Source organism: Penicillium canariense (assembly GCF_028826845.1).
Source record: "Penicillium canariense strain IBT 26290 chromosome Unknown utg000007l_segment0_segment0, whole genome shotgun sequence".
Taxonomy (NCBI): Eukaryota; Fungi; Ascomycota; class Eurotiomycetes; order Eurotiales; family Aspergillaceae; genus Penicillium; species Penicillium canariense.
Window position 1 is genome coordinate 1,194,624 of NW_026622734.1, and position 19,306 is coordinate 1,213,929.

The window sequence follows — 19,306 nt, forward strand, 5'->3', positions numbered from 1 at the left end:
TTATCGATAAGATGTGACCAATCATGCGCAGGCCCGCAATGTTATTACAACACGCGCGCCCCTCAAACACTCCCCGTTCTTCAGCTTTGCGTCGCTTTTCTCCATTAGGCCCTCCCTTGCAGGTTTGTTGCAAGTTTAGGGCATTTGGATCCTGTGCAGCCCATGTTCTAGCTTTTGCCCACCTTCCAATTGCGGAGATGTCGACTCCCATCCCGCGTGGCCGCCGGTCACAGGGCAACTCGGGAGCTGGGACAAATACTCCGTCTGGCGAGACCACTTTAACCGGGGTGAGTGACAGCTCACTCTCTCACGTTGAGCGAGACTTACTGACTGATAGGCTTATAGCTTCAGCGCCTCCCGAGTCATACGCGCTACCCGCTAACCCCGAGTCGGCTCGTCACAGCAGTCACACCATCTGCTCAGAGATCAGCTCCTCGATACACCCCACGGTTCAGAGCTTCGGTGGCACCATCGACTCCATATGGACTTCGCGCCCGGCAGCAACGAGCCGCGAATACCCCTGGTCGTGATCGCCGACGGAGCGGACGAGTCCAGCGCGAGACTGTATTTGATATCCTGAGAAACCTTGGTAAAAGTATTGACAATTCCATTAAAATGATCATGTTCGTCCTGTTCTGTGGCTGACCAACTTGATGATATCAGCGCTTGCCCCCGTGTCCCAGCCAATTCAATCATCGCCTCAAGAGGAAGTGAAGCCCGAGGAAGAGCCAATAGATGAGATCGAAGAGCTAGACAATGAGCCTGAAATGGAGCGACCACGGCTTTCTCTCCCTCTGCAGGAAATAGAAGAGGGCAGCGACGATGCTAGTCCAGGAATGTCCCCACCTCAGCTGTCCATCCCATTTGACGACGACGATATTACCTACCGATCTGTCGAGTATCCTCGCAGGGATCTGGCCGATCGAGATCGAGATATATTGTCAATGATGGGTCCCCGTGGTATAAGAATGAGCGAGAACTTTGGTGGAACCCAACTGGAAAGTGATTCTGACGCCGCAGAAGAAACGGGCATTGTGGGTGACGATGGCTTCGCCGATGATACGATGATCAGTGGAGGTGATTTTGATCGTGGGTAAGTCGTCAAAAACAATTGATACCTATCTATAGTACATATGGGGGGCTAATGATTTTCAAATAGTGGAGAGACAGAGGACCTGAACCGGTTCGATTTCAGGATGGACTTCCCATCTCCAAATGCAATGCCGGTAGATGATGAGCCAATGGAAGAACCTATTGGCGACATGGACGGATTCCAGTTGTCTGCAGGAGATATCCAGCCAGTTCCTGCTACGCCGCCTTCCGATGATGACAATGACGCAGGCGGCAGCTTTGGGTTCGGGCTTGGCTTCCCACCAGCAGTATCTCCCAGTCAAAGCCCCGGAATTGTTGGGGGTGGCCTGCGGGATGAAGGTCTTCCACTGCAGGGAAAACAGAAGAGGCTTTCCCGGCATGGGATTCCCGTCCCAAATTTGCCTGCAGGTGTGGTCAAGAAGCTGGCCACCCAGTTTGCGCGCACGAGAGCCGGGTCAAAGACGAAAATCAACAAAGCCACGCTAACCGCCATCGAGCAAGCATCCTCGTGGTACTTTGAACAAGTGAGCCAGGATTTGGCTGCGTATTCCAAGCATGCTGGGCGGAAGACTATTGACGAAAGTGATGTGACAACATTGATGAAAAGGTATGCTTTGCCGTATTAATACCAGCAGTATGAAGACTTTGCTGATTTAATTAGACAACGCCATGTCAACAGCTCGACAACGGTATTCTCCCTGGCTCAGAAGTATTTGCCCAAGGAGCTGCAGCAGGATATGAGATTGGCTATGCCACCATGAATGCCTTGAATCGATATATAGATATACTCAAACAAAACCCGGGAACGCCGATGGAAAATATGCAAGTTGAATGACGACAACCCAGAGTCTATGACCAGTTACGGTTCTGGCGCACCCGGCGTAAAGCCTCGTTGGGCTTCTTGCGCACAACCATCCAAAGCATGATGGACGTGGCCAGAGACAGGCCATACCTGCGAAAATATGAGAGAGTGGTCAAGAAAATGGGTGGGTATTGTCAATCCAAGTGATCTCGACTTACCATGTGAAGATATACTGGGCATGGTTGTTTCTCAAGTTGACTTCAGCGGCACGGCCAATGGGCTTACCCTTTGCGATACGGTCATACGATTCGACCAGGTCGGGCACTGATAACGAGTCAGTTTCACCTGCATGTTGCAATGTGCTTAAGACCACATGTCTTACCCATAGTCTCCTCAATCCACACAGGCTGGCTGCCTCCCAACTCAGCCATCTGCTCGATATCAGGAAAGTAGAACTTCCCCTCCTCGGGCTTATTCTCTGGCGTGAACATATTCTTCTTCCATGGCTCGCGTAGCAATCCTTCCACAGTAATCTCCTCCTGCGGCAGGCTATCTGGCCGATCCTTCTGGTTCATCAACTTCCTGGAAATCCAACCCCGGTTGACAAGCACCGTGCTCTGGCCGTCCCCACGCTCGAGAGGCGTCACAACGAGGAATCCGTCTTCCCCCTCGTACATGCGGGGTCCAACCAACATCTCCTTATCGTGGCGGTAGTGACCTGTAGCGTAGACACGGCGGTAGTCGAACTCGGAGATTGCATCAGGGTCAACTCGCGGAGGGAGTGGAAGCGGTGGCCTAACAAGGCGGTCCTCAAATTTGGCAATGAGCTTGGTTTTCCGGTCCAGGCGCTGGACTTGCCAGGTTCCCAGGCCAAAGGCGATAATGGGAATCAGGGCTTTGTAGAAGAGATCGTAAGTTAGCGCGGTCTCGATGTGGCAATTGAAGAAAACGCACCGAGAATGATCAGGCCAGGGCCATGTTTCTGATTAATCCGCACAAGCTTCGCCGGGTGGTCAACATTTAGAAGGCTATCAGTCAGCTGGCGCGATTTCGTGAATTGGCGCTTCTGCTGCAGGCGGCATCTCGTGCAGATGGAGTCGAGCTTCCATGCGGTGCTAGTGTTGCGCGCACCGCGGGCAGGCAGCGTCCAAGCCGCTGGAGTAGCCCGTTGCAGGGCGGAGAAAAGCGATCGCATGGCGAGCTCAAAACAATAGCCGAGCGTAATTGGCAATCTGCACAGACAAATGAAGTGAGTGTGAGCGGGCCGGGAATTTGAACGGGCAGTTTAGGCGGTCACGCCTCCGGCTTCCCCGTGTTGCTCTCCGCAGTCTATCTGGCCTGGACTGTATCGAGCTTCCGCAACAAGATACGGCCTCTAAACAACTCATTAATAGTCGGTATGCGACCATGACGATTTTCTACGAAGGATCACTTCAGGAGGGCATTGCCCTCGCCATGAGAGAGGCCAAGGCGGTGGCTTGCTTTGTCCGAGGTCGGTATCTCCCCGCATCGGGAGGTTCCAGCCCAGCTAACCGGCTTGACGCGCAGATGACGCCCAGCTGAGCTCGACTTGGGAGGATGAGTACTTTGCAGATAATGAGGTATTTCATGCGCTAAGGTGTTTTGAGGCTTGCGGGGCATCGGTGCTGATCACCTCTGCAGGTTGCGCAAGCTCTCGGTGACAAGTCGGTGCTATTGCGCCTCACCGCTGGGACCCAGGAAGCTGGTTTCCTGAGTTCGTTTTGTCCAGTCGCCGAGTTTCCAGCTGTGATCGTAATCAAGTATGTCATGTGGGGTTCATGGGCCCTGTTCATTGCTTGAGTTGCAAGAGCTAATTGGTTTCGGCTTATAGGAGCGGCAAATTAGAAGAGTATCTGTTGCCAGGCATATCGAAGGAGGAGTTCAAGAGCCGGGTTATTGCAGTCTTGAATGGAAAAACGGCCTCTTCCGCTGCTCCTGCTCAACAACCACAAGCCAGCGCCTCTGCCGTGAATAACGCGTCTTCTGCTGCTTCAAATCTGACAGCTGCACTACTCCCCGCAGCCACTACTCCGGCGCAAATACAGCAATCACAAAGCGCCAGTTCTTCTCCGAGTCCTGCTCCACAAGGGTCACAAGAAAGCGCAAATTCAAAGAAGCGGCCTGTCAAGCAGGAGCCGCATAAGCCTACGCCCTCGAAACCCCACCTAACGGAAGAAGATCAGAAGAATAAATCAGCCCGGATACCCGAGAAGAAAGCAACGGCCCCTTCAAAGTCAACCAAATCAGTTCCTAGCAAGGTTCCTGCGCCTACTGTTGAACAGCCCATACCACAACCACCAGCTCCTCGGGGACCTCCTAGCCAGTACCGACTCCAAGTACGATTATTTGATGGGCGATCCATCCGATCAAGCTTCACGCCAACCCAGACAATCCGTGGTGATGTGCGTCCCTGGCTAGATGAGCAAATGACCGACGACAACCGCCCATACAACCTTAAACATATCCTAACTCCGCTCCCCAATCGAACGCTTTCTGTGGCTGAGGAATCGCAAACCCTCCAAGACCTAGGTATTGGCTCAACCGCAAACCTGGTCATGGTCCCTGTCACCTCGTACACCGAGGCTTACGCATCCGCGGCGGCCAACCTACCTGCACGTGGTATCACAGCCGTCTACAATGTAGTATCATCTGTTGCAAGCTCAGCCACGAACCTCGTGGGCTCGCTCGTTGGGTATGGCTCCAGTGCACCGGAAAACGAAACACAAGCGTCTTCGTCTGCTCCTCCGCCGAGCGAGAGTGCCCGGCGGCCACGGACGGGAGGACTGAATATTCGAACGCTGCGGGATCAGCACAATGAGCGAAATGATAGCCAATTTTACAACGGAAACCAAGTAAGTGGTTTTGTACAAGTTCAGCGCTGAACAATGCTAACAGTGTTTCTTACAGCTGAACTTTGAGCCGCGAAACCAGGATCGCAAGGATGATTAAGATTGGGACATGGAAACTGTATGGTTTAACTCCACCAATGGATCTTGGATCTAGTGAGCGACTCCTTGTTTTGGGCTTGCCACGTTGCACATGGCGTTTTGGCGAACTATGAGGTGAATGGCGAAAGCGGGTAATGTATCATGAACAGAATCCAGTTACACCAACTGTCAAGGAAATTGCGATAGCTAGACTGCCCATGCTTGCGTCCTTGAGACTGATCCTTACTTTCTTATGATATTATATTTATTCCCAAGGGCCTCACAAGCATATGTTTACAGAGATAGGATTGTCTTCAAGTTCTTCATTTCTTCCATCTCGCCCTTGAGTGGACAAATTCTGCCATCAGCTCAAGGGACGAAACTAATGTGTAAATACTTGAATGTGATGACGAGGAGAGATGGTATAGAGTACAAGAACGCGATATCAGAGTCACGATGCGGGAGAATTACATTCACCGAGGCATTCCAGGAGGAACTAGCCCACGTATATCAAAACTTGAGGTTGGAGAATAGATGTTGCATAATCCAGCCCGTACAGCTTTTCCCAGCCCTGGCTAGGGAAAACGCTTAGTAGGGCTTAGCAGCAGCCTGGCAAGCCTTCTGTGAGGTTGTTAGCAATCCTATCTATGTCCAAGCAAGCGCCGTGCCAGTGAGAGCAAAGGGGTGTCTCCAACGTACCAGCTGGTCCATGTACCAACCGCAGACCGTCATGTCACCCTTGTTCTCGTCCATGCACCGGCGGAAGTTGCGGATGTCAGGCTCGCAGGCAGGGGTCTCCCACGACTGCTGGGTGGCGTTGCTCTGCCAGAGGCCGTTGTCCATGGTCTGGTTCTCGGCGGGAGGAGCCTGCTGGGCCTCGGCGGGGGCGTGGGAGCTACCGCCGAAGCCAAAGGCGCTCATGAGTCCGTGGGCGGCAACGTTACCAACTGCGACACCGCTATAGCACAGATTGAACGTTAGCGGCGAATTCTCAAATAGCCGAAAAGTCCGAGCCCGGGTTTTCTCGGATATAGAAACATGTCAGGGATTCGTGGCTGGGCCAGGAGCACTTACGCAGCGGTTGAGGCCATCGTGCTGAAGAGACCAGGGCCAGAGCTCTGCTGCACAGGAGCCGCATGCTGCATGGGAGGAGCCTGGGGGTGGGCGGCAGTCGAGTGAGGCTGCTGCTGCTGGGGAGAAGGCGCGGGCCGAGCAGGGGCAGCAGTAGGGCGGGTGGGAGCGCTGCGCGCCGGGGTAGGGGCAGCACGACGTTGTTGGCGAGGCATCTTGGCTGGTGTATGTGAAATTAAAACTGTGAGTGAACTGCTGCTAGGGAGGAGAAGGGAATAGACAAATGTATGGAGTGGGGACTCGGAAGAAGCTAGAATGCTGAGTCAGTCGGGGCCAACAGGCAAACTCCGAGGCAAAGAGTGCAAATTTGCCGCACGCTGGTTGGCTGCCCTGCCAGGGGCAATGTATGAGAATCACGTGAAGCGCGTATTACGGGCAGCAGACGCGAGAGGCAGAGGCAACTGGTAGATGCAACTATCGGCAAAATCAGACATTAGAGCAAGACTTCACTGTCAGTATTATGTTCAATATGATGTCACATCTGTTTGGTACTTCAGCAACGACTTCTACTAAGCGTATCGATGCGCCCCGCTACATGCAAGTCACCTGATATCATTAGCTGCTTATGCCCCTCCCCAATCTGTCAGGAGTCATACCCTGTAGAGTTCATGACCTTTTGCCAGAGCTATGACGGCTTCTATATCATTTGGAGACTCCAACTCAGGTCTTCAGGTTGGGGTCAACAATGGTTCCATCAACGCTCAATTTCACCTCCCTCCCGGTGGGTAAACAAAGCATATGAAATATTCAGGATGGGAGGATCAAGACGAATAATCTAACCAATAAAAATCCGCTGCAGAACGTCCTGAAACTCCTCCAGAACCTGTGTTTCATGTTCCCTACTCCCGAGATCTGGATTTTATAGACCGCGGGTTGCTAGATCAAATTCACCAGAAACGCTCGACAAAAGGGACGCCAAGAATAGCCCTAGTAGGCATAGGTGGCGTGGGGTGAGTCCATGATCTCACTATAGCCTTCAGTAAATCTAACTCTTGAGGAGGAAGTCCCAACTAGCTCTCGAATATTGCTACCAAATTCGTGAGATCTGCCAGGAAACGTGGGTATTTTGGGTGCACGCAAGCAACACAGCTCGTTTAGGCCAAAGCTACCAAGATATTGCCGACAGAGCAAAGATTCCTGGGCGTCATGACCCCAGGGCAAATATACCGAAGCTCGTCATGGATTGGCTGCAAGAAGGTAATAAGAAATGGGTTCTCGTCCTCGACAATGTCGATGATAAACAAGTGCTCTATGAGCCACTTCAAGGACAGCCCGAAGATCAGCTTCGACCAAACAATCAACGATCCATAATTCAACCTTTGTTAGCAGTTCTGCGCGACTCCCCGAATGGCCTTACTGTCATCACGACCCGTTCCAAAAGTGTTGCTTTGAAATTGGTCGATAACCGGGATATTCTCCTAGTTGAACCGATGACAGAGCCCCAGGCAGTCGCATTAATCAGAAAGAAACTTCAACCCAATCACGAGGACGCAGAGAAATCGCGTGAAGATGTCATTAATCTTGCCGAGGCTCTGGAATATATGCCGCTTGCAATCGTACAAGCAACGGCGTATATCAACCGCAGGGCACCTCGCTGCTCCGTGCCACAATACCTTGAGAAGTTCCAGAAAAGCGATCGCCAGAAGCTAAAATTTCTTGATTATGAAGCCGACATGGGGGATTCGCATAGAGATTGGGAAGCAAAGAACTCCATTACGGTCACCTGGCAGCTCTCCTTCGATCACATACGGCAAATCAGACCATCTGCAGCTGATCTACTCGCCCTCATGAGTTTTTTCGATCGCCAGGGCATTCCTGAACGACTACTCTGGAGGCGGCCCGCAAACGATCAGATTTCCCGAGCCAACTCGGACGATGAGAATAGTATCAGTGACAGCGACTCCGAGGGGGCTGACGATTTTGAAGACGATATTACAACGCTCAGAGACTATGCATTCGTCTCGATTGGCCAATCCTCAACATTCCAAATGCATGCGCTTGTGCAGCTTGCCATGCGAGGGTGGCTGCAAATTCAAGGGCGGGCAGAAGAGTGGAGGCGACGATTCATCAGCAGCCTTTATCTGGAATTTCCTAATGGAGCATTTGAGACTTGGGCCATTTGCCAGACGTTATTTCCCCATGTCAAAGCCGCATTATCCCAGCGACCAGGGCGTGATGTCTCCGGTCTGCAGCTCTCCTTATTGGAATGGGCAGCGCTTTTCTATAAGGCCTCGCATTATGCATTTGGAAGGGGTGATTTGGAGAGCGGAACTAGCTTTGCTGCTGCTTCATTAGAGACGAGGAAAGACATTCTTGGCTGGAATCACCGAAGCACCCTTGCGAGCGCTTCAATCATGCTAAACGCACACATCTTCCAATGCCAATGGCGCGAGGCAGAAATGATCGGGATACAGATCTTTGAGAATCTCAGAGAGCTACTTGGCCTGGAACATCCCGATACCCTTGCTAGCATGCATGACCTCGTTTCAATACATACGGGGCAAGAGCAGTGGCAAGAAGCCGAGGATTTAGTAACTCAACTGTTAGGGATTCGCGAAAGAGTACTTGGTATGGAACACGACGAAACTCTCCGCACCCGCGGCCTCGCTTCAATTGTCTATCAAGGTCTGGGCCGGTATAGAGAAGCAGAAGACCAAGAAGCTCGGGTAGCCCAGGCTTTCACGAGGAAGTTTGGGCCGGCTGATCCTCGAGCCCTTTGGAGCATGGGTAGACTTGCATCCATATACCGGGATCAACACCGAATTGAAGAGGCAAAGGTTATTAATTTGCAGGTGCTAGAGCTTCAAAAGAAAGTACTTGGGCCCGAGCATCCACAGACACAACAAACCATGATGGAGCTCGCCCTCAACTTGAAAATAGAAGGCCAGCATGTCGAGGCCCTCGAGTTGGGAAAAAAGTTACTGGATATACGTTCTCGAACCTTCGGTCCTGACCATATACTGACTGCAGTGGCCTCGGACCACGTGCGATTGTGGGAAGCCGATGTTATGGTTTCTGGCGATCAATAAGAGGGAGATGACGGATGCATGGTATCCCTCGTCATAGTTCGCTGATTGATTTCCGGATTTTCAGCATGAAACCATAAATTAGCAAGAACCCTCTAATATGATATGCTTCTCTGTGGCTGCCGGGCAATAGGAGGTCATGGGAAAATAACCACTTCTCCATCCGGTCCACGAAGACGTTTTGGAATATGTCCAGCAATGAGTATCGAATAGCAGGGTAAATAATGTTTAAAAACCTGATACACAACGAATACGGGCATATTTTAAGATTCTGAGCACGGTGGCCTTCGCAGCAAAGAGACAACGAAGAGAACCTAAGAGCGCAAGACGATGCGTAGGACTTGGTGCCTAAGTACATACCTTCTAGGTACCAAACATAGAACAAAAGAAAATGATGTCAGGATCCTACAGTGCTTCCGGAAATTGGGGTCACCACGTTCACTCTTCGATGGTTTCTCGAACCCTAATTGCCAAGACACTATACTACAGTATATTTAGAATAACCCGGTAGTGATGATATTCATGTATCGTTATATATACAGCATTTTACTGGAAGACGCGCGCGGGCGCGTATCGGGCCTGAAAAGAAGAGGTAGGAATAGAAAGTGAAAGTTATGAGTTAAATTGGTGAGCTTTGACGCATGCTAATTAAGACAGAAATTAAGGGAAGCCATCAACCTGACTAATACACAGAAGATATTGCCTACAGCATCACATACGGGCCATCGTGCAAATGGATTGAATATACTACATAATTTGACCGCTCTACAGTATGGTCTGTGTGCGTGGGGCAAAGCTTAATTATGTTCATTTTGGTATCTAAAGTTTGATGTTTTAATCTTTTTGACTAATCTTTCTGACAAGTTGATTTCAATTTGGTTAAGAGGTGCTTCGAATATAGTTCTCCCGCAAACGTACTGCTTCAAATACTGATTATGAATTATGGACTGCGCATTGGAGAATAATTTGATTTCCCGTCATGCGAACGCAGGGTCCACCTATGATTCGAGAAGTAAGCTTCACCGCACCGCTCTACGCCTAATATAGTATGATGACTGCATGAAGTCTGGATTCAGCTGCCCCACTGTCGTCTCACTGACTGATCAATCCGGATAGGTTGTCGGAGGTCATTTGGGGGCAGATCTTGCCATTATCCAATCACGGCGAAGAGCACCGACATCCTACCATAAGCTAGCGCACGAGCAACACGGCACAGAGTCTAAGCTGGGCCGCGTTCAGCCCTGTAAACAAGCCAAAAGATTGGCCGCACGAAAGAGTTTAAGCTTTAAGCCATGTAGCCCTTTGGGTTTTAAAGGCTTGATTGTCTCCCCTTTTGACGCTGAAAAGATACTTCTGTTGGTCTTTCTTTCCGTCAATGCTGTATTTGCGATGGCCACCAACCACACTCTTTCGCTGTGTTCTGATCCGAAATATGTCTTCCAGTCCTTTGATAATCTCGGCAACTGCTATAACGCAATCGGGGACACATTAGGTTCTAACTTTACGATTGTTGTGGAAACATGCCTGAACGATTACTGCAAGAACCCATATCCTGGTCTAGGTGGCTGTGGGAATTGGCATGGCACGGCATCCCTTCCCTTCGTTGTCAACACCACGAAGGGCAACCAGACCTTCTCGAACAATGCCACCTGCGCCGGGGTCAGTGAGGGGGTCAATACGGACATTGGAGGACCTGGCGTGCGTCATCCCAACTCTACCCACACAAAACATCTGTGTTCAATATACACCAACAGGTCTTCGTCTCCTACTTGATGCAACTAGGAATAGTCTTTTATTTCTGGATTTTCCTCCGCACATTTCGCCTCTTCCCACTCCTAATCTTCTTCTGCACTAGAAGAAAGCAGCCTCGCAAAACAACACCTCCCACAAACCGAACCAAAGGAAACGTCATCCCCAAAATCCGTCATTACTTCACTCAGCACGACCGTATCACAAGGGTAATCCTCGTCGAATTCCAAGAAGCCCAATGCTTCTTCATGATCGCCTCGCAAGCCGCAATTCTGCTCGCTAAGAAGTCAACTACCATCTTCCAATCTAACACCATGCCTTCCCTCCGGGCAAACAACGGTATTGCAGGGATAGTTTCCAGCGCCGGTATATTGCCGATTGTCATGGGTATGTGGAGTCTCCAGAAGATGCACCTGACAGAGCCCTGGATTTTTTTCTTGTCTGTTACCACCATCATCGTGTCTGAATTCGCGTTGTACTGGACGCATGAGACGCCATCGGTTGATCAACTCAGTGCCTTTGACTATAACGGATGGCCGGAAAGTTGTGGTGGGTATGCGCCGCCATTGATTTACTGTGCGGATCAGACCGAGGACTTCTTCCTAAGGACCCCGCTCCGCTTTTTCTGGGACGTGCTCAATCCTTACTGTTTGACTGTGTTTGGACTGAATGTCATCTTGTGGTTTCGGCCATATGTTGTCAAGATGGTGGATATTGAGGGGGTTTGTCAGAGGACTTTCGCTGGTCTCGGCCTCCGAAATTTCCCGTCAAGAGTTCGACGACTACTCGCTTCGACTTGGGGCGAATGGTTTAAGAAACTACCCAGTCTGCTCACGTGCTGTGTTGAGTCGCTCTTTCTCGCGGCTGTCTTTCTGGAATGTTTATGTTTTGCCCTGTTTGAGCGCCTCAAGGTGATCGACTTTTCGGGCTGGGGTTTTGGCCAGATTGTCGCGATGACCATCTGGTTCCCTGTGGCCAGCAAATATGCGTATCTCATTTTATGTGAGTCGTACCTTGTGATTAATATTCAGGTAGCAACCTCTGACTGTTTTGGTAGTTGGCACCGAGGCTTACTCGCAAGCTCGCATGCCTGAGTCCGATTCCACCGATAAGTATAAAGAGAAAACTAACAAAGACGCCGATGATGTTGAATCGGCGGCTCCCCAGTCCTCCGATGTTATCGAGCACAAGGCCCAGGATAGGCATGAAGCAGGTCAATGATGAAGCAGACCAGGAAGCTGTTTTTTTGAACCTTTTTTGAAGAATGTCATATGGGATGCGACTAGAATGATGATATCAATAAGCAATTCAGCTTAAATAAGGAATTAATCAGAGATTATACAAACAAAAACGGAAAGCAATTAATTGACTAGCTTCTAATAGCACATTTAGAACTTCAACGAACTATTCCTATTCCATGCCTTGTTATCCAAGGGTGGTAGGGCAGTATTGCGATTCTCACATTAACACGGGAAGACGGGTTCTATCCAGATAAGATCCCTCACTTCGATTAGTAAGAATCTAGGCGAGGCTATTAACAGAATCCCACTGTATACCCTTAACGATAGGTACAGATGTAGACCTGTTAGGTTGAGCTTCTGAAATTAGGGACACTCTGGATAGTTCGAAGGGAAACTATACCAATGAACACCAACCGGGCAATACGTTGAGCAAGGCTACTTTGCGATGCTGGGAACACTTGAGTGCGGATGCAAATGGGCTGCTCCTGATGGAGAGATGGTACATGCTGAACAATTTCTACCACATCAAGGAGCTACAAGATCGAAACGACCTAATCCAGACTCTCCTTGGGAACATGGATTCGTGGCCGTCCGCTTTTGTTAGGACGTGCTTTGACACTGCCAGATAGCCCGATGTTGAAGCAGCTTCTCAGGATGATGCGCTTGTTGCAGACGGCAGCCTGTGCCATCTGTGATATAGATAGTTCCCCACTGCTGACGGCGTCATAAGCTCGTGATTTGGAGTCCACCGTCCTGATGTCACCACGTGATTGAAAGATCTCCCAAACCGTGGTTTTCGAGGTGGAATCGAGGTGTCAGGCGTACAGTAGGTGGCGACACCGATTTCTGGAAGTACTGTATGCGAGAAATCATTTTTTGTCATCTATATATCTTCGCTGCCCGACTTCACAGCTCCAGTAACTGCAAAATCGTGGCGGCCACGTCTCCCAAAACCGTGCCTGCGCATACTGGAAAACAAAACAAAAACATTGCAAAGTAGAAAGGCATGACCCCAACACAAATCCAACAAGCCATCAGATTTAATTATGTATAAAAAGTATGCCTTGGGAATGGGAAAAGAAATCAGTCTTTTCAGGTTGAAGATCACATCATAACAAGCGATGTGATGAGCAACCAGAATAAGCCAAGGAACCAGAATCGAGATAGGAAATCGGGGACGGGAAAAAAGATATTTGTATAAATACATAATAAGAATGATAAATAAGAAGCAGAGAATAGAAATAATAGTACATGGGTGGGAAAGGCGCGCTGCTAAGTATCATATCAAAGGGGATATCGACGAGAATAAAAAAAGATAGATGTCGTAGCATCGAGGGGAATTGGGAAAATAGAATGATTAAAGGCGTATGCAGCGTCACCGAAACGAAAAATGGTAAGTGTGTCTATCAGTGTGGTTGTCGAGGAATATGCGAGTAATGCGTGAGGTAGGTCATGAAACACCGGGCTAGCAGTGTGGGCGTCGTACTCATGCGTATCCTAGAGTAGATTCAGTGCAGCTTATGAGCTGCTCTGGCCGCCGGATTCGGTATGGTCTTTGCTGTGAGTAGGCGGGGCCTGCGCAGCCGCTGTATCCGCGGTATCGGCCTTCGCTTCAGTGCTCTCGCCTTCAGGAGAAGGCGTAGGCGGCTGGACAGGCTCGACAATGTCAACTTTAGCCTCAGCCTCCTCTTGTTCATGAGTAGGCGTATGCTGCTCATGGACAGGAGTCACAGTGTCGGTGCTGGCCTCAATGTCTTCTGTATCATGCGTAGCCGTGGGCTGCTCAGCGACAGTACCCTCCCTGTCATTCGCAACAACAAAGTTGGCTTCTGCGTAGATACTAATGTCGGAATCAACAGAGCTGCGTCTCCGCAGCGCGTCATCCGCTGAGTCCTCAATCTTCTCTTCGTCAAAGTGCGGAAGATCAGCGCTCATAGGCTTAGCCACGTCAAGATCCCGAGCGGAAGACTCAACAAGTGTAATTTCTGCGAGATGAGGCTTGTCCGACCTTGGAGAAACGTCCACAGGTTTCCACTCCACGCTGGTGTTGTCCGTAGGGTGCAGATGGTGATCGTTCCCGTTCTCATGGGGGATAGTCATGCTAAAATCGGCGATCTCCGGCTTCATTTCAGACTCGGCTGACAGGCCACCCAACGGAACGATGCCACCAGCAATGCGAGACCAGAACATGCGCTCTCTCAACCGGACGGTTTCTTCCCAGATTTCCTTCTCCTCGTCAGTATCGCCTGCGCGCAGGTGCCCATCAAGGATCAGCCGCAGGTAGCCAGTGAATTCGCAGCACGAACGGACGCGTTCCAAGCACTGGACACAAAGCGAGTATCGCTGGGCTGTTTCGCTGTCCGATGTTCGGAAACGATGAGTCCGCTCGTTTTGCGCACCAGGTCTGCGTTCACCACAAACAGAGCAAGGGAATTCGTATTTCTTGGATGCTGGGGGAATGGGCTCCACAACAAGCGTGCCTTCACAGATGCCACTCAGGACAGTACGCCGGGTAAGCCACGAGATGCCAGGAGCGAGATCGAGCCGCAAGGTCGGTTCAATATCTTCCATGAGTACCCGCTTGTAAAATCGGGTCTCCTTCAGGGGAACATGCGAGCCAGTCTGGGAGGATAGGCTCCCATTCGGAGAATGCATGACACCCTTGGTGGGCGAAGAGTTGGCCGAAGCGGATCCACCTGTCGTAAAGCCCGCCAAGCTCATGACATTCAAGCCCGCGTAAGAGCCGCTGCCCGCACGACTTGGTGGTTTCGATCCCCGCGGAAGCGTCATCAACTCCCGGAAGTCTTCGTAGGCCTGCAGATCGGTCCGGCACACCATACGGATCATTTCAGGGAAGTTGCATGAGGGGCCGGGAATCAAATCCTTGGGGTGGCAAGAAGATGCAGCAAGATTGTCAAACTCACGTTCTTGCTTGGCGGACCCCAGCAGTTGTGGCGGCCCGGCCGGAGATGGGGGGGCGGTAGAGGCATTGGTGCGGATATCCACGTCATCTTTGGAAAGGTCCATCCCTTGCATAACTGATTTGAGCTCCGCCAGCTGGTCTTGATGCGATGCGAGGAGTGACTCTGTGTCTCTGATCTGCGAACGCAACTGCTCGTTCTTCTTCTCGACCGCTTCGCGCTCAATCTGAGCCGCAGCAACCATCTAACACACCGTCAGCTCAGCTCCTCAGGAAATTGCAGAGACACAAAGACGAGAAAGACGCACCTTGTTGGCTTCCTCGAAGAGATCGGCAGTCAAGGCCTCCAGCTCCTGCTCAATCGACTTCTTTGCCTTCTCCGCCGCGGCGCGTTGGGCGCACTCCTCAGCAAGGGCTCCTCTCAATCGCATAAGCTCCATATCGGCATCGGCCTTCTTGATATAGATCTTCTCATCGAGGTCCCGCCGGTATTTCTCATTCTGGAATTCCAGGGACTGGAGTTTGCCCTTTGCTGCCTCCAGCTCCTGTCGTGTGGCAACCAGATTGTCATCTAAGGTGGTCTGATTGTTGATCGCCTGAATCAGTTTCACGCTGAGGGCCGCAACTTCATTGCTCAGGTCGGGGTGATGAGACGATGACGTAGAAGTTGAAATCTCCGAGGCCATGGCTAGTCGAGGATCCTGCAAAGTATTGAAGTTGTTTTCTTCGAATTTCGGGTGCTGCTTGTTGGCGACCTCGGTGAGATTAGTGGTAGATTTGGCTTTGGTGACGGTCCGGTCGGGCGACAGGGTGCGATGCTCGGAGGACAGAGACCGCTTGTGGGCGTGGCGCGGAATCATGGTCGAGGACGGCGGAAGGAGATTACTACGATGATATGTTTGGAAGGCAATTAGACTGCCCTTGGATGTCAGCCTATCTGAGCGGGCACCGCATCTCCTTTTCCTTCAAAGGACTTACTCGGCCATGATGGGTGACGTAAACGGCGTCGGAGCAATGTGAGATGAGAGGCCGGGAGTGTTCTTCAATTGTCACCACAATCAATATCACGCCCAGACACGCCCTGAATTATTCCGAGTCCCCGAAGCCATTCACTGGATGTAGAAGCCAAGGATTGAAGGTCGAGATACCCCCGCAAGCGTTCGTTTCGGAGAGCTCTCGAGTGGCTCGGAAGACGGCGGTCGGGGGAAGCGACGAATGACGAAAGAAAAGACCGACAGAAAGGATCGTAGAGAAACAAAATACGCGGGTTAATGAGTCCGATGGGTGTAATATCCACCCGACGGCGTGCAAGAGGCGAAGAAGAGATCGGGGGGTCGCAGAGGCGAACAAGCGCGCTTAGTCATGCTATCACACTGGGACTAGGTGATCAGTCTGCAAGAACGTGCAGGGTGACGAATCGAATCATTGTTTTGCAAAATAATTTGATGCAGCATATACAAGTCGACTCGATCTACTGATCATTTTCTGCTCTCTCTACTCACCAATCTTGCCTATGCCTCTACTCCTGTTTGGGTGGAGATATGCGACCTTTTGGCCACCCGTGGGCCTAAGATTCTGCCTGATCGAACTATGGGCATTGTCCGTCGCGACTAAGCCGGAATCTGCCAGCCGATCTCGCGCACTGTTCCTCGACGGTTGGGTAATTGGGATGATCTGATATTTGAGTTAGTTATTAATCAGCCATGCTATCTGCTCTTTGCCCCCGCCTACGGGAGGCGCAGCACATGTGCATGGTCCCGGTCCCTTGCTCGTTGTGCGTAGCCTTTGTGCCTGGGACGCGACTCCTGTCATGTCCCAAATCGGGCTAAACGTCAACGCCAGAGTGTTTCACCATCCGGACTGATTGAATGGCATGGCTGGAAAGGCTTTCCTGCCAATTAGATGTCTTTGCCCTTACGAATACGACTATGTTTCTTTAAAGACATATCTACCACCGTCGCCAGAGGCAAATATAGCACAAGTACTATGTGGGAATGCGGAGTACCGAATGGATAAGGTTATGGAGTCTGGCTCAATCACCCATATATCTTGTGGGAGCCATTGAGATCTAAGGTTATGGCATATCATAGGTAGAGAACCCTCCAAAACTACCACCTCAAGTGTACCTGTACTGTGATTAGGAACAAATCTAGGTGGAAGTTGGCGTCCAGTGGCAATCAATGACACTCCCGCGCCCCCGCGTGGCAGCCTCAGGCGAAACAGGTGGGGTCGATTCAATCTTCGCCCACGCCTCTACTCCGTACACAGTCCGTCTCCGATAACTTCTTGCCCAATTATACCTCGCCAATCCACGTGCAGCAACACATAACATGGCGGACGCAGAGCTGGAGGAGGTTAGAACCCTCCCCCGTGACCAACACACTTGATGCTCAGACAAGGAAATAGATCAGGCGAGCTCGCCTTGCACAGCTCCAGCAGCAGCAGGGTGGCCAGGGTGGAGGCCCTAGCCAACAAGGCGGCCAGGAGGAGCAGAGAAGGTGAATTGTTGCCACCCCCGGTGCAGGTTTACTCGGATGAGGCTAATCGATTGCTGCGCCATAGGCAAGCTGAGTGTAAGTGACGATAACCTCATTCTTCCGACTGTCTACATCCCGCAAGCATTGAACGGCGCGAGACCTTTCCCTTCGCTCGGCCTCTACTCCTGATAGCACACTACCAATATGATCTGACTACTGTTCTAACCAACCCTGACCTCTCAGCGGAACGCCGCGCCTCCATCCTGAGCCAGATCCTTGACCCCGCCGCCGCCGATCGCCTCGGCCGCATCCGCCTCGTCAAGGAATCGCGCGCCGTCGATATTGAGAATCGACTCTTGATGCTGGCACAGAGTGGCCAGCTGCGCCAGAAGGTTACCGAGGAACAGCTGAAGGAGCTCCTGAATGCCGTTGCTGAGAACCAGCGCAAGGAGGAGGAGGAACACAAGATTGTGATCAGCCGGCGCAAAGGTGGCTGGGATGACGATGACGACCTGCTTGACCTGTGAACGACACGAGGGTGCAATGATTCGTGCTTTCACTTGGCCATTTTTCCTTCTGATAATTCTCTCCAGTTCTATATTGCACCTTGGATACCCCTTCGCGGGCCACTCAAAATCTACCTCAGGCGTTGCGGTCTGGTACTCGTCTTGGTCGGGTTGTATCGTGTTGCATTACCTTGCATTGGGGGATATTCTCTACAGACAACTCTAATCGTACAATTCCTCCCCAGGCGAGAAGACCCTGGAAACATGCGCAAGTAAATGGCTCAGCTCTACAGCTGCTGCTGCCTCTCCTTCTCCCGCTTCTGCTGCTGCCGAATCATTTTCCGAATCTCTCTGAGATCCGGCGGCCGCTCGATGTTCAGCTCAGACCTGAGCTCATCCACATCTTTCTCCAGCACCTCTTCCCAATACACATTGATCAACTCCTTACTGCCCAATCCACTGCGTACCGCCCACGGCAAATGTAACGACAAGAAGCGCTCTTTTTCCGCAGGCTTCATCCGTATAAATGCGAAGAGGCTGAGTCCCGTCATAGGTAGGAGTGTATTCAAGAACTCCAGCGCCTTCAGCGCAAGCTCGCCCTCCACGAAGATCGGCAGCCCCGTCACCGCGTGGTAGAAGTCGTGGCACTCGCGGTACCGCTGCATGACGTAGGCGCACTCTTCGTCGTCGATGTACTGCACGTTGTCTCGGGTATCTGGGGACACACCCTCCCGGTCGAGCCATTTGGCGTACGTGCGGCCGACGGAGTTCTCGGGGAGCGTGCGGAGATGGGACATTTGGAGGGTTTCGGAGGTGATGCGGGGCCGGTCACGGAGGATACGTCGACCCGTGGGGTCGGAGAGCATGGCATCACGGAGACGGTAAATAAAATATGGAGTTGCGGTGGCTTCGCCGAGGGCTGCAATGAGGTCTATTGCTGAGTGTTAGTCAATCTGCGTGTTTGTAGTTCTGGTATACTAGGAGCTGCCAATTTCACGAGGCGGCTGATGGAAGCTCGTGGAACTAGGCTCGGATTAAAGTTGCGTACCTGCTCTTCTCGGGTTAATCAGAGATTCAAGTGCTGATCCCAGAGCTAGAGCACCGCGCTCAATAGTCGTCAATGGGACATGGCCAGGATAATTAGGCTGCGGGCGGTTGAGAACAGAGAAAGGTCGTAAAGCACAAGCGGCATATGTAGGGCTTGAAATAGTCAGATTTCGAAGCTCGCAAGCTCCACGCCTCCCTAGAACTGACATTGTGAGTCCCAGGCCCAATATACCACTGAGTATCAACTATCCAAAGAGCAGCAAGTCGTACGACATCCGGGAAGACGGCTCAAGTGGCCGCTGTGGACAGCCGTAATCAACGATAAGAGGGCTTATCGGGTAGACATGCTCCACAGCCCTCACTCGGT

General features: G+C 51.3%; 9 protein-coding genes across 9 annotated transcripts; 5 read left to right on the forward strand and 4 right to left on the reverse strand.

The window, feature by feature from the left end:
* Positions 1–197: 197 nt before the first annotated feature.
* N7482_009446 (uncharacterized protein) lies at positions 198–1,853 on the forward strand (the record flags this gene model as incomplete). The annotated part of the gene is made up of 5 exons (XM_056691570.1): positions 198–287; positions 346–589; positions 664–1,093; positions 1,160–1,699; positions 1,754–1,853. 5 exons carry the CDS (start codon positions 198–200, stop codon positions 1,851–1,853), a joined length of 1,404 nt encoding a protein of 467 aa, XP_056539276.1.
* An 88-nt stretch (positions 1,854–1,941) lies between these two features.
* N7482_009447 (cytochrome oxidase assembly protein SHY1) lies at positions 1,942–3,089 on the reverse strand (the record flags this gene model as incomplete). The annotated part of the gene is made up of 4 exons (XM_056691571.1): positions 1,942–2,044; positions 2,113–2,218; positions 2,277–2,789; positions 2,849–3,089. The coding sequence occupies 4 exons, from the start codon at positions 3,087–3,089 to the stop codon at positions 1,942–1,944; spliced, it is 963 nt and encodes a 320-aa protein (XP_056539277.1).
* A 212-nt stretch (positions 3,090–3,301) lies between these two features.
* Positions 3,302–4,864, forward strand: N7482_009448 (UBX domain-containing protein; the record flags this gene model as incomplete). The annotated part of the gene is made up of 5 exons (XM_056691572.1): positions 3,302–3,386; positions 3,443–3,495; positions 3,557–3,675; positions 3,747–4,767; positions 4,823–4,864. 5 exons carry the CDS (start codon positions 3,302–3,304, stop codon positions 4,862–4,864), a joined length of 1,320 nt encoding a protein of 439 aa, XP_056539278.1.
* Positions 4,865–5,430: 566 nt separating this feature from the next.
* Positions 5,431–6,128, reverse strand: N7482_009449 (Mitochondrial intermembrane space cysteine motif-containing protein MIX17; the record flags this gene model as incomplete). Its single annotated transcript, XM_056691573.1, has 3 exons — positions 5,431–5,463; positions 5,542–5,800; positions 5,917–6,128. 3 exons carry the CDS (start codon positions 6,126–6,128, stop codon positions 5,431–5,433), a joined length of 504 nt encoding a protein of 167 aa, XP_056539279.1.
* A 472-nt stretch (positions 6,129–6,600) lies between these two features.
* On the forward strand, positions 6,601–9,002 carry N7482_009450 (kinesin; the record flags this gene model as incomplete). The annotated part of the gene is made up of 3 exons (XM_056691574.1): positions 6,601–6,694; positions 6,773–6,923; positions 6,971–9,002. 3 exons carry the CDS (start codon positions 6,601–6,603, stop codon positions 9,000–9,002), a joined length of 2,277 nt encoding a protein of 758 aa, XP_056539280.1.
* A 1,386-nt stretch (positions 9,003–10,388) lies between these two features.
* N7482_009451 (uncharacterized protein) lies at positions 10,389–11,969 on the forward strand (the record flags this gene model as incomplete). The annotated part of the gene is made up of 3 exons (XM_056691575.1): positions 10,389–10,697; positions 10,754–11,750; positions 11,806–11,969. The coding sequence occupies 3 exons, from the start codon at positions 10,389–10,391 to the stop codon at positions 11,967–11,969; spliced, it is 1,470 nt and encodes a 489-aa protein (XP_056539281.1).
* Positions 11,970–13,507: 1,538 nt separating this feature from the next.
* N7482_009452 (guanine nucleotide exchange factor SEC2) lies at positions 13,508–15,895 on the reverse strand (the record flags this gene model as incomplete). The annotated part of the gene is made up of 3 exons (XM_056691576.1): positions 13,508–15,154; positions 15,218–15,824; positions 15,888–15,895. The coding sequence occupies 3 exons, from the start codon at positions 15,893–15,895 to the stop codon at positions 13,508–13,510; spliced, it is 2,262 nt and encodes a 753-aa protein (XP_056539282.1).
* A 1,344-nt stretch (positions 15,896–17,239) lies between these two features.
* On the forward strand, positions 17,240–17,913 carry N7482_009453 (DNA-binding protein; the record flags this gene model as incomplete). The annotated part of the gene is made up of 4 exons (XM_056691577.1): positions 17,240–17,263; positions 17,316–17,407; positions 17,472–17,482; positions 17,630–17,913. 4 exons carry the CDS (start codon positions 17,240–17,242, stop codon positions 17,911–17,913), a joined length of 411 nt encoding a protein of 136 aa, XP_056539283.1.
* A 266-nt stretch (positions 17,914–18,179) lies between these two features.
* Positions 18,180–19,148, reverse strand: coq4 (ubiquinone biosynthesis protein COQ4; the record flags this gene model as incomplete). Its single annotated transcript, XM_056691578.1, has 2 exons — positions 18,180–18,823; positions 18,941–19,148. The coding sequence occupies 2 exons, from the start codon at positions 19,146–19,148 to the stop codon at positions 18,180–18,182; spliced, it is 852 nt and encodes a 283-aa protein (XP_056539284.1).
* Between the last annotated feature and the right edge of the window lie 158 nt (positions 19,149–19,306).